The sequence below is a fragment of the Canis aureus genome, chromosome 7, assembly GCF_053574225.1.
Source record: "Canis aureus isolate CA01 chromosome 7, VMU_Caureus_v.1.0, whole genome shotgun sequence".
Lineage (NCBI taxonomy): Eukaryota > Metazoa > Chordata > Mammalia > Carnivora > Canidae > Canis > Canis aureus.
In genome coordinates, this window is record NC_135617.1 from 31,648,104 (window position 1) to 31,661,724 (window position 13,621).

The 13,621-nt window shown below is 36.2% G+C and overlaps 1 protein-coding gene across 4 annotated transcripts in view; it reads right to left on the minus strand.

Moving 5' to 3' along the window:
• The window catches only part of TTK (TTK protein kinase), a 50,126-nt gene continuing 36,505 nt past the window's right edge, over positions 1-13,621 (minus strand). For 3 of the 4 annotated variants that reach the window (XM_077903281.1, XM_077903279.1, XM_077903280.1), the window contains exons 17-22: positions 12,884-13,008; positions 10,824-10,904; positions 5,613-5,789; positions 5,175-5,259; positions 4,755-4,852; positions 1,314-2,566 (exon numbers count right to left, since the gene is read on the minus strand). In XM_077903281.1, coding sequence (XP_077759407.1) covers positions 2,480-2,566; positions 4,755-4,852; positions 5,175-5,259; positions 5,613-5,789; positions 10,824-10,904; positions 12,884-13,008 — 653 coding nt within the window. In that variant the 3' untranslated portion in view covers positions 1,314-2,479. Of the gene's footprint in view, positions 178-1,313; positions 2,567-4,754; positions 4,853-5,174; positions 5,260-5,612; positions 5,790-10,823; positions 10,905-12,883; positions 13,009-13,621 lie in introns of those variants that run through there. The other variant, XM_077903282.1, reaches the window with a different exon arrangement.

A 13,621-nucleotide genomic window follows, 5' to 3' on the forward strand; every position in this document is an offset into this window, starting at 1 on the left:
AACAATGAATCTAAAGACAGATTTTATACATTTTTCACAAAAATGAACTCAAAATGGATTACAAACCTAAATGTAACATAAACTGCAAAACTGTAAAATTCTAGAATATAACATTGCAGGAAATAGATGACCTTAGGTATGGTGATGACTTTTCAGCCACAACATCAAAGGTACAATCTATGAAAGAAATAGATAATGTACATTAAGATTAAAAACTTCTGCTCTGTGAAAGACAATATCATATAATAAGATAAGCCACAGACTGAGAAAACATACCTACAAAAGACAGATGATAAAGGACTGCCATCCAAAATATACAAGTTCTTAAAACTTAAGAAAACAAACAACCAGGGATCCCTGGGTGGCGCAGCGGTTTGGCGCCTGCCTTTCGCCCAGGGCGCGATCCTGGAGACCCGGGATCGAATCCCATATCGGGCTCCCGGTGCATGGAGCCTGCTTCTCCCTCTGCATGTGTCTCTGCCTCTCTCTCTCTCTCTCTCTGTGACTATCATAAATAAATAAAAATTTAAAAAAAATATTTAAAAAACCCAATTTAATAAATAAGCCAGACATATCTCACCAAAGAGGGTACCAGTTGTCAAGTAAGAATATGAAAAAACACACCACATGTGTCATTTGAGAAATGCTAGTTAAAATAACAATGAGATACTACTACATACCTATTAGAGTGGCCAAAATCTGGAACACGGACAACCGCAAATGCTGACAAGGATGTGGAGCAATAGGAACTCTCATTCACTGCCACAGGGAATGCAAAATGGTACAGCCACTTTGGAAAATAGTTTGGCAGTTTCTTACAAAACTCAGTATACTCTTACCATCAATCCATCCAACATGCTCTTTGGTATTTATTCAGAGGAGTTGAAAATTTATTACCACACAAAAACCTGCATAGATTATAGCAGCTTTATTCATAATTGCCCAAATTTGGAAGCAATCAAGATGACCTACAGTAGGTGGATGCATAAATTGTGGTACATCCATACAATGGAATATTACTAGGTGCTAAAAAGACCTAGAGGAATCTTTTCAAAATGAAAGAAACTTATCTGAAAAGGCTACATACCGTGCAACTCCAACTATATGATGTTCTGGAAAAGGCAAAACTATTGAGGCAATTAGCAGTTCAGTGGTTGTCAGGGATTAGCAGTTCAGGGGTGGGGGAGGGATGAATAGGAGGAGCCCAAAGAATTTTTAGGGCAATGAAAATACTCTGTATAATATTATTATAATGGATCCTTGTCATTATACATTTATCCAAACCTATACAATGTATACCAACAAAAGTGAACTGTAATGTAAAACTATGGGCTTTGGGTGATTGTTATGGTGTGTCAATGTAGGTTCATTAGTTTTTTTTTGTTTTTTGTTTTTTTTTTTAGGTTCATTAGTTTTAACAAATGTACCAATCTGGTAGGGGACGTTGATAATGGGGAATACTATGTATATGTTGGGGCAGGAGCTAGATGGGAAATCTCTGCACCTTCCCCTCAACTTCGCTGTGGACCTAAAACTGATCTTAAAAGGTCTTTTAAAAAAAAAAAAAAAAGAGAGAGAGAGAGAGAGAGAGAATACTAGATTGAGTCCCAAAGACTCTAAGACTACATTTGTAATTTGTCAATTACCAAGCAAATTACAGTGAAGGTATGCCCTATACAACTTATACCACAGAAGCTAGCATGATACTCTAAACACTGTGCAATAGATATTATGAAGAATCAAAGAGAGAATTAAAAAAACAAAGTGTAGCCCTAAAACTCTGGACTGCATCAGTGCCATAAAGCAATTAGGAAATCTATTTTAGAATTCAAACCCTTTGGAATTTTCTTCTTGAAATTCATTTACTAAGATCTAGTCTTGTATCTTCCCTTAATTTTTTTTAATATTTTATTTATTTATTCATGAGAGACACACAGAGAGAGAAGCAGAGACATAGGCAGAGGGAGAAGGCTCCATGCAGAGAGCCTGATGTGGGACTTGATCCTAGGACTCCAGGATCATGCCCTGAGCTGAGGCAGATGCTCAACCGCTGAGCCACTGAGGCGTCCCTTCAATTTTTATTAAGAATTTTGCACCATATCACCAGTACATTTGTTTGAAGAAAATAATTACAATTTCTACATTTTAGTGTCATTTTATGCTACAAAGCTTTATTTACATAGTTCTTCAGAATGTATTTCAGTTGTTCGCCCACTATTCTGAGTGTGAAATGGTATCAAATAGAGTAGATTTACAGGAAAGCATAAAAGAGAGAAAACAATTCTACAACTTTATACAGTACCATTAGTGGTTATTATTTTTACAGTTTTCTTTTGAGGATAATCTACTGAATTTTTCTGCCATTGACATTTCAGGGTGAAGTTGTCTTTAAGAGCAGATTTCCACAGAGAATAAAGAGTATATATACAGTCCAATATGATTTACAGGTGATATTTGACAGTTTAGGAGTAGCTGTAAATTATTTTTTCTCCCACTTGTTTTCAAAAGTCTTGGATGATGAAGAGGAATCGTGACTTTCACCACTACTATAGCGGTCATATAAAGTCTGAAATGAAAAACACACACTTGTTTTCCAACTTCTAAAATTCAATGTATTATCAGATGAATAAAGATAACTACATATATTCTAATATGTAATGAATGTCTCTTGTTCTTATAACTAGAAAATTACTTTACAACCTATTGAAGATAATAAGAATTGTAAACACCTAGCTTGGCCTAAAAATTCACTATCATGAGATACAATTCAATCATTCTGTAAAAGAAATGTAACAGCCATTAATAAGCATATATATGCATTTTTTTAAAGATTTTATTTATTTATTTGACAGAGCACAAGCAGGCAGAGGGAGAGGAAGAAACAGGCTGAGCAGGGAGCCCAATATGGGGCTTGATCTCAGGACCCTGGGATCATGACCTGAGCCAAAGGCGGATACTCAACCAACTGAGCCACCCAGGCACTCCCATATATATGTATTTTAAAGGCCTTCTTGCTCTCCCTTATTTTTTCTTAAATAAAGCAAGTCTTACATAACTTCCTACACTGTAAAATAAACTCATCAGGAAATAGTTTCAGATGATATTTCAATTAATAAACAGATGACATTAAAAAAATACAAGTTATGGGCAGCTCTGGTGGCTCAGCAGTTTAGTGCCGCCTTCAGCCCAGGGCCTGATCCTGGAGACCCGGGATCGAGTCCCACGTCAGGCTCCCTGCCTGGAGCCTGCTTCTCCCCCTGCCTGTGTCTCTGCCTCTCTCTCTCTCTCTCTCATGAATAAATAAATAAAATCTTTAAAAAAATACAAGTTATATGAATAAACATAATTAGCTATATTAACATCTACATATTGTAAAGGATTTAAGGTTAAGCCAACATCTAATTTATAAAGATGACAGATATCTCTACCATAAAGGAACACATAACCTTAGAGGTAAAGGCAACTAATTCGTCTCAATTTTATTCATAAAAGGCTCTAAATAATACACTGGGGGGAAATTAAAACATGGAGATATGAAATATAGAGTAAAATTATAAAACAAATTTTATTCAATTTGAATTCCTAAAACCACTGATTTAACGATAAGACAAAAATTTACTTTATATCATGAATGCGAATATAATAGTGAATGTATAATAAATTCCTCCAGAAATGTGTCCAAGTTCTTAACATCTTAGAGTAGTTTTACCCTACCCAGAGAGTTAAGAGTGTTTTTAATTTAAGCTCCCATATTTTATAATAGCATTATTACTGAAATTAATTAGTAACTGCTTGGTAACTAAACCAGTTGGTTAATAAGCATACACAGGGTTCTAGAATGACTAGGGGTTTGATGGCAACGAGATCCAAATATGGTGGTATAGACATAAACACTGGAAGGCTGAAAGGTCCAAGACCTCTGCTTTGAGAAATGTTCTGACTGTGGTACATAGCTTCAAGTCATTACCTGTAAACAAATACCGAGATTTCTCCTAGATGGCTTCTGGAAAAAAAAAGATGGCTAGAAGAAATGAATGCAAAGCTGTGTTAAGGGACATCTGGGTGGCTCAGCAGTTGAGTGCCTGCCTCTGGCCTAGGGTGTGATTCTGGAGTCCTGGGATCGAGTCCCACATTAGGCTCCCTACATGGAGCCTGCCTCTCTCTCTGCCTTTGTCTCTACGCCTCTCTCTCTCTGTCTCTCTCATGAATACATAAATTAAAAAAAAAAAAAAAAAAAAGAAAGAAAGAAAAGAAAAGAAAGCTGTTTTAAGAATGTTGTTGATTTATGGGACACCTGGGTGACTCAGTGGTTGACCATCTGCTCAGGGCATGATCCTAGGATCCTGAGATGGAGTCCCGCATCGGGCTTCCTGCATGGAGTCTGTTTCTCCCTCTGCCTCTGTGTGTGTGTGTGTGTGTGTGTGTGTCTCTCATGAATGAATAAATAAAATCTTTTAAAAAAAAATGCTGCTGATTTAAACGACAAATTCCTTATGAAATTTATTTCAATTGAGACCTGACAGCAATCTTACAATTACACCTTATATGACAATATACTTTCAATTGTGCTATCTGCGGAATAAGAATGTAAAAGTCTGTATTTGTCAAAAAGCATACATTAAGAATCTAAATGTAGAAATATACTTCATATTTAATCTGATGACTGGAACAACTTTTCTTTGGATTACCTGTTTTAAGTGTCTTATTCACTAAACTACAAAACCATTAAAAGTAATGTAGATAGACATTCTTACTTTAGCAGCTTTCAAAATGGAGTTAGGAGAATTCAGACCAACAAGTTGGCCCAGAACATATTTCATTTCTTCAGTGGTACCCTTAGCCATCTGGTTACCTGTAAAAATATATAATCATTAACATGCTGTAACCAATAAAAAAATACAAAATCACATGCAAATACATTCTGTTTAACAACACAATAACTGGCATCTTGTAATTTATCACTGATCATAGCTACTTACCTAGGGTAAGTAAAAATGCCAGCACATTAAAAAAAAAAAAAAACATTTAATTTATTTTAGTATTTTAGCATAAAAGGAACTTCCTTAAGGAAAGAGGAATGCTGGAAGAGTAGCCAATTCATGTTCCATTTTTTGTTATAGCTATAAGTCTGTTATTATTAGTAATTACTAATAAGTTGATTTTCAAAGAAGTACCTGGATGAGTTTGAATTTGAACATATGGATGCGCCAGAAGGTCAGGAATGGATATCCTCTGTTTAGGGTCCCTTATTAAGCAACACTACAAAAATAAGGATTCATTTTTTAAAAATCAAGTTTTCTTATGTAATATCAATATAAAGTATCTTTCAAGATTGTATTGTACTATAGTAGTTGCTTTCCAGATAGTCTACTCAGAAACAAGATTTTATAAGTTCTTTTTGCAAAATCCCCAAGTATTCATAACTCTTAAAACATCTTCAAAGTGAACTTAACATGACTAAAAAGCTAATTCATTCAGCAATTCCTTTCATAGACCATATATATCTATCTAAGCCAGTTACATAAGTCCAGTAATTTCACCTATTTACTCTAAGCAAACAATTTAAGTATTTGACATATTATTCTTCTATATCCATATACTACTAATGTTACCTTTAACACATCTTGAAGATCCTTCTCTGGAATATCAGGAAATTCGATTTCATGATTAGGGTCAATTATGGCATGTAATTTAGAAATCTGGTTAATTATATGCTGAAATGGTGTCTTCCCATAAGTCATATAGTACAAAATGCATCCTAAGGACCAAACGTCACTTTTAGGACTTATCTAATTAGGGGAGGAAAAAAAGAAAGGTTAAGTTGCTGTAATTATTTATTTATTTGAAAGAGAATGAGCTGGGGTCAGGGGGACAGAAGGAGAGAGAGAGGGAGAGTGAGAAGCAGGCTCCCCAGAGCAGGGAGCCTGATAAGAGGCTCAATCCTAGGACACCAAGATTATGACATGAGCCAAAGGCAGATGCTTAACTGACTGAGCTACCCAGGCACCCCAAATAACTGTAATTTTAACATACAATTAAATGTAAGAATATTTTATACACAGATATGTACACATACATTCCTTTCCTTAACACTTAAAATTATAACTAAACCTCAATTAATGGGCAAGCACTCGATTCAGTTTACATGAAAAAACACTGTTTTATAGTTTTTGTTATAGTTGGTTATTTTATCAAGAGATGAGCTGTAAGTCTCTCAACAAACTCATAATTAAAATATTTGAACTGAAACATGTTTTGTTCCTGTCAGCTTATGAAAATATAAAAGACTAAAAAACATAACTGCAAGTTTTAAATTTACTTGTTTTCTCCAAAACTACTGAATTATAATAAATATCTTTTAAGATTTTATTTACTTGAGAGAACATGGGCTGGAGAGCTGAGGGAGGAGCAGAGGGAGGGAGGGAGAGAGACAGAGAGAGAGAATATGAATCCCAAGCAGATTCTGCTGAGCACAGAGCCCAAAGATGGGCCTGATCTCATGACCCTGAGATCATGACCTGAGCCGAAATCAAGAGTTGGATGCTTAACCTATTGAGCCACCAGACACCCCAGGATTATGATAAATTTTTATGTAAACTCATAACATATAAGTATGCATAGATTTTAAAAAGGTTAAATTGAGCTATCCTAAACCCAAGAACACAAACTATAGAATCAGGCTGGGCTGGATTTGAATCCTGGCCTTATTACTAGCTTGTAATTCTATGCAGCTTCACTTCCTCTTCTCTAAAATAGAAAATAATAAAAGTACATTGTCATGGGGATTAAATGATATAACCATGAGATACGGATAAGCATAGAGAGTAATTTCTGGGTATAATAAGAAAACAAGAAATGCTACTTATTATTTAAGTGCTCTTTGCATCAAATAATCTCATTAGAAATAATGTAATATTATTATATAATTATCATTTTGACTTTGAAATGAACATGAATAAGATAAAACATAGCAATGGGCATAATACAAGAGAATGGTTAAATTCTTCTTTAAAGGTAGATATTAGGGGATCCCTGGGTAGCTCAGCGGTTTGGCGCCTGCCTTTGGCCCGGAGTGTGATCCTGGAGTCCAGGGATTGAGTCCCACATCGGGCTCCCTGCATGGAGCCTGCTTCTTTCTCTGTCTGTGTCTCTGCTTCTCTCTTTCTGTGTCTCTCATGAAGAAATAAATAAAATCTTTAAAAAATAAAAATAAAAGGTAGATACTAAACATATTATTAAAACAAAATAAAGGGATCCCTGGGTGGCGCAGCGGTTTGGCGCCTGCCTTTGGCCCAGGGCGCGATCCTGGAGACCCGGGATCGAATCCCACGTCGGGCTCCCGGTGCATGGAGCCTGCTTCTCCCTCTGCCTGTGTCTCTGCCTCTCGCTCTCTCTCTCTGTGTGACTATCATAAATAAATAAAAATTAAAAAAAAAAAAAAAGTTAAAACAAAATAGAGGCACTAGCGTGGTTCAGTTAGTTAACCAAATAAGGAAAAAGAAATGGCACATATAACTTCAAAACAAAACAAAACCAGAGAGAGAAAGAAAGCAGAATAGGAATGTTAATATTAGAAAAAGAGAATGAGAACAAAAAAAAAAAAAAAATGCTTTTAACAGAAGAGGGAAAGCCATTTTATAATAAAAAAGGTACAACCAACCAAGAAGAGATGATACTCACAAACTCCTATGCACTGAAACTACATTTAATACAACTATATTAAGTAAGAACTATATCAAATTCTTTTGGGGGAAATGGTAAAAAGATTCTAACATGCCTTTTAGAAAATGGCAGATAAAACAGATTACTATCTTAACACAAAGAAAACTAAAAAATCAAAATAATAATTTAAAAACCCTCTTCTTCCTCCAACTTAAAAATCTGGAAATATCCATCTCTAAATAAATCATGGATTAAAAAGGATTTCAAGGGCCGCCTGGGTGGCTTCACAGTTGAGCCTCTGCCTTCGGCTCAGGGTATGATCCTGGAGTGCTGGGATCTGGAATCCCACATCCGGTTCTCTGCGGGGAGCCTGCCTCTCCCTCTGCCCATGTCTACCTCTCTCTCTGTCTCTCATGAATAAAGAAATAAAATCTTTAATGAAAAAAAAACAAAAACAGGATTTCAGATTTTGGAAAAATGGGAGAGGCAGGAGAGTGAGAAGTAGGCTCCCTGGTGAGAAGGGAGCCCAAGGCAGGACTTGATCCCAGGACCCAGAGGATGACCTGAGCCAAATGCAGACACTTAACCATCTGAGCCACCCAGGTGCCCTTGTTTATTTTTTTAATTAAAATATAGTTGACACACAAGGTTACATTAGTTTCAGGTGTACAATATAGTGATTTGAGAACTCAATACACTATTCTATGCTCATCACAAGTGTGGCTACCACCGGTCATCACACAACTCTGTTATAATGCCACAGACTCTATTCTCAATGCTGTGCCTTTCATCCCCTGACTTATTTATTCCGTAACTGGAGGCTTGTACCTCCCACTCCCTTTCACCCATTTTGCCCAATCTCTTATCCCCCTCCCTCTGGCAACCATCATTGTTCTCTGTATGTGTGAGTCTGTTTCTGCTGTTTATTTGTTTGCTTTTGAGATTGCAGCATAGTTTTTCAATCTGTCCAAATCCCCAGATAAGATGGACAGAAAAGCCTGGTAGCAAAACCATATACATAGAGAAAACATTTATAACAAAACTAAGTAAAAAATTATACCCATGAACCCCAGAATAAGAATGGAGACAAACTACCACAGCCAAAAATCCTGTAGAGTCATTTGGAAAAGAAAGCAGGGGAGAATAGTGAATGTGCCTGATTTTCAGAACAGAAACTCCAAATAGCCAACAAATGTTCATTGGAGAATAATTTGGAAACAGAGCTAGACTGGGAGGGGTTTGAACTCTTTATCAGCAGAGATTACTTCATGTGTTGGGATAAAAAATTTGCCTTCTATTCAGAATCATTAAGGCCACTCGATAGCAGTGTTAACTCTACCTGCAATTCAAAATAAATCTTAGTTTTAAAAAAATATATTATTTCAAAGTATTTTAAAACTGAAATTGCAAATTTTAGAAATTAATGAAAATAAGAAACACCACGAAAAAGGTATAAATAGAAGTTAAAGTAAAAACTCACACAATTCAGTTTTAATGTTTTAATTAATAAGAATATAAAAATTAAGTTAGCAATTATTTAAATCCAAAAACTAGGAAAAGAAAGAAACCTGAAGGAAATAAAAATAATAAATAGCAGAAACTAATTACAGAGCAAATGAAAATAGAATGAAGGCTTTGTTCTCTAAAATAAACAAAACCTTAGTAAGTCTAATGAAAAAGAAAAGACAGATAACAAATCTAAGTATTAAAAGAAAAGCGGGGGATCCCTGGGTGGCGCAGCAGTTTGGCGCCTGCCTTTGGCCCAGGGCGCGATCCTGGAGACCCAAGATCGAGTCCCACGTCGGGCTCCCGGTGCATGGAGCCTGCTTCTCCCTCTGCCTAGGTCTCTGCCTCTCTCTCTCTGTGTGACTATCATAAATAAATAAAAATTAAAAAAAAAAAAAAAAAAAAAGAAAAAGCGGAAGCTAAAGAGTTCTAAAAAGAATTTCATAAGCGAAATTATTTGACATAATGTTATACCACTTATTTGAATTTTTTTTTTTAATTTTTATTTTTTTATTTATGATAGTCAGAGAGAGAGAGAGGCAGAGACATAGGCAGAGGGAGAAGCAGGCTCCATGCACCGGGAGCCCGACGTGGGATTCGATCCGGGGTCTCCAGGATAGCTCCCTGGGCCAAAGGCCCGCGCCAAACCGCTGCGCCACCCAGGGATCCCTATACCACTTATTTGAGAAAATATTTAGAAGCCAGTTTTTTAGGAAGGAAAATATAATTAGTAAATACACATTTATCAAGCAATTACTTTGAGCTAGACGATGTTTTGATTTATTTTTTCCCATTTAATCAATTACTTTTTATTTTTTTAAAGATTTATTTATTATGAGAGGGAGCGCATGCAAGTGGGAGGAGGGGAGGAGAGGCAGAAGGAGAGAAAGAGAGAGAAGCAGTTTCCCTGCGAGAATGTGCAGAGCCTGACGTGGGGCTCAAATCTCATGATCCTGAGATAATGACCTAAATTAAAATCAAGAGTCAGACACTTAGGTGACTGAGCCACCCAGGCGCCCCTCTATTGCTTGCAGGTCCCTGGACAACAATGTGTGCTTGTGCACACTTGGTGACACTGCTACAGAGCAAGAAGGACTAGCTCGGGAGCCAGAGGCATCCTGGCAGGCAAAAGGAACTCAACGAGGGACACCAGTGAAGCTAACACAAAGCTCACTGAGCTGGTGAAATAAGGTAAGTGGGAAAGTAGCCTGTGGCCAGCTGGGAAAAAATTACATACTAGAATTGTACTTGGAAATGAGCAATTCACAAATGAATAAATGGTAAGAGATAAAATGTAAGAATCAAAGAGGAAACAAGACTTATCAATTATCAATTCAATACCATTTAAGGGGTCCAAATCAGAGCTAATTTAGTCTAAATTTCTACCATTAATTTTAAAATTTAAAAATATCCTAGAAACATTTCTCATTGGAGCACACTGTTGAGACATCACCATATTAAAAGAAGAGTCTCAAATCAATAAACAATAGCAAAGCTGAATTCCATGACAATTTGCTTAAGAAAGCAAGGTCTCTATAATGGCCTAAAAAGTTTTAGAACTTAAGCAACTTTGAGTTAGCTGTTAAGTTTAATCAGAGAATAGTCCATTCCTTACTGATGCCAGCTAAATGGGATGTAAATAACCTTCATAGTACCTTTGACTTGGATTTTCCATTCTCTCTTGAGGAAGACATATCTTTGATTGCTTCTGGTGGCATATAATTAACTGTACCAACCTGTATGCCAAATCACAGAAAACACAAATCAATGAAAATACTTCACTCTGCTTTAGCTTTTTAAAACACAAATGTCAGGTTCTTGGAAACTTGAATAATTACATATTGTAGTAATATTTTTTAAAAACTCAAATAACTGACAACTCAGTTATAAATAACTGACAACTCAGGACATAAATTTATTCACAACTCCAGCAAAGTAAATTGGATTCATAATCAGGAAAGTTATTCCTTTCAGAAAGCTCAGCTTTTTCTAAGATGATGGCGAACAACGACCATAAAACTATCGAGGCTAAAATTATATTAATAGCCATAAACTTTGAAGGAATTGATATCAATTATTCATTTCTGCACTGGAATAGACCTAGAATGCTTTTTTTAAAAAATCAACCAACCAACCAATCAAAACTCTAGCTATGTCTCCAGTATTCCCTGGGCCCATGTCCAGAGTGAGATGGGGTGGGTATGTAAATCATGCAAAAGCTTCCACAGTCAGATTATGCCAATCTTACAAAGCATTTATTTTATTCTAAAACAAATGGTTCTGTTTTCAAACACAGAATACCTGTACTTTAGGATCCTGCCATAGAGGATACCTTCAAGTTGATTTACAGCCAAATGTTCAACCGTTATCTTATTTTTTTTAAGATTTATTTATTTTAGAGAGTGCGGGCACACAAGGACGTGAGTGGGGGAAGGGCAGAGGGAGAGCAGCAGACTTCCCACTGAGCAGGGAGCCTGATCTGGGGCTCCATCCCATGACCCTGAGATCATAACCTGAGCTGAAAAGTCAGACGTTCAACTGACCAAGCCACCCAGGAGCCCCAATGTTCAGCAGCATTTTTCATATAACGAGAAGTCACTGTCAAATAGAAATGTTTCAAGGGCATGTTGTCCACCTATTTCTCCTAAAAAAGGTCTAGTTTTATGTCTAGGCAGATCTACACCAGAAATCTGCATACATGGAACACATCATCTTGGCTCCAAGCAAAATTCTTTTTATTAATTCTTTGGTGTCATCACCTTGGTTTTTATGGGGACAAATTTATTAAGTTTGTAACTGCATATCCTTTTAGAAAAATGCAGTTGAGTATAGTATTCATTATGGTGTTTCCAATATGAAGGCCCACTTAAAATTTTTTTCAGGGGCACATGAGTGGCTCAGTCAGTTAAACGGCTGGCTCTTGATTTTGGCTCAGGTCATGATCTCAGGGTCCTGGGATCAAGCCACACCTTGGGCTCCTCACTCAGTGGGGAATCTGCTTGACGATTCTCTCTCTTCTTCTCCCTCTGCCCCTCTCCTGATTTGTGCATGCTCTCCTGCACACTCTCTCTGTAAAATAAATACATCTTCAAAAAAAAAAAAACTGAAGTTATTGAAAAAAAGAATTTTTTTCAAATGTAAGTGATAGGAAAAGCTTTACTTTTTCAGAAGAATGAAATAATCTTACTTCATGGACAATGAAAAACAAGTAACTGCAATTTCCTCGTTGGTTGCTACCAGGAATCTCTGAGAATAAGTTTCAGGTGAATTCAAGATCATGGGCAAGATGATCTCCGAGACAGGTATTACTGCTTCTTTACCACAGCTACAGGAAAATCTTTCAAAATTGCTGGATTTATTTCTACCTGATCTTGACTTTCTATACTACAGTGTTTTATACACTTTAAATATGGTTTTAATTCTTAAAATATTTAATCTTTTAAGATTTTATGTATTTATTCATGAGAGATATTCATGAGAGAGAGAGAGCAGGGAGCCCAATGTGGGACTTGACCCCGGGACTCCAGGATCATGCCTTGGGCCGAAGGCAGACACTAAACTGCTGAGCCACCAGGGATCCCAAAATATTTATTCTTATACAAAGGGTTCAAATTCTTTGAAGAAAGAGAATGGAAAAAATAAAATCTCTATTAGCAAAAGACTTTACAGGAACTGAACTGCAGTGTGTGGTAACCAACCATTCATTAAGTCTTACCTGAGAATCTTTAACAATACTTGTTGTATCTGGTTGCATTTGGTTTGCAATTCCAAAATCAATTAGTTTTAGCATTCCATCAACTATCAGAAAGTTAGCAGGTTTCAGATCACTATGAACAATGCCTTCAAAATAAAAATCCACTGCAATATTAGACAATATAAAACATTCTAAGTACAAAAATATTTCATAATCTACCGGTAGAGTGGATTCCTTTAGTCAATCAAATAAAATGCTCATTTTTAATATTTTCTAAAAAATAGAGCACCTGCTATGTGCCAGACACTATTCTAAGTTTGCTGTTTATATTGACTCACTTAATCTTCATACCAGCATGGAGTTAAGTATTATTATTATCCCCACTTTTAAGAGGAAATTAAGGCAAAGATTTTAAGTAACTTGTTCAAGATCATACAGCCTAAAGTGACAAGGCCATAACCTGATCCAGGCAGTCTGGCTTGAGTTTATGATCATACCACTATGATTCACTACCCACTAGATAACATCATAAATTACAATGCCGGGTGGTAAGACCCTAATGCTCCTGTCTCCTCTATCCCTACAACCCTAATCTTAATCAGTAGTGAATTATCTTTTAACTTATAGAGAGACATGAGGGAAAGAATTATAATTATCTAGGTTAACAGTTATTTTTTAAAAAGGAAAAGGTAAAGGCAGAGAAGCCCTAAAAAGAACCATGTCCAACTAAAGTGAAAAAAACAACTTAAGGGCTAACAA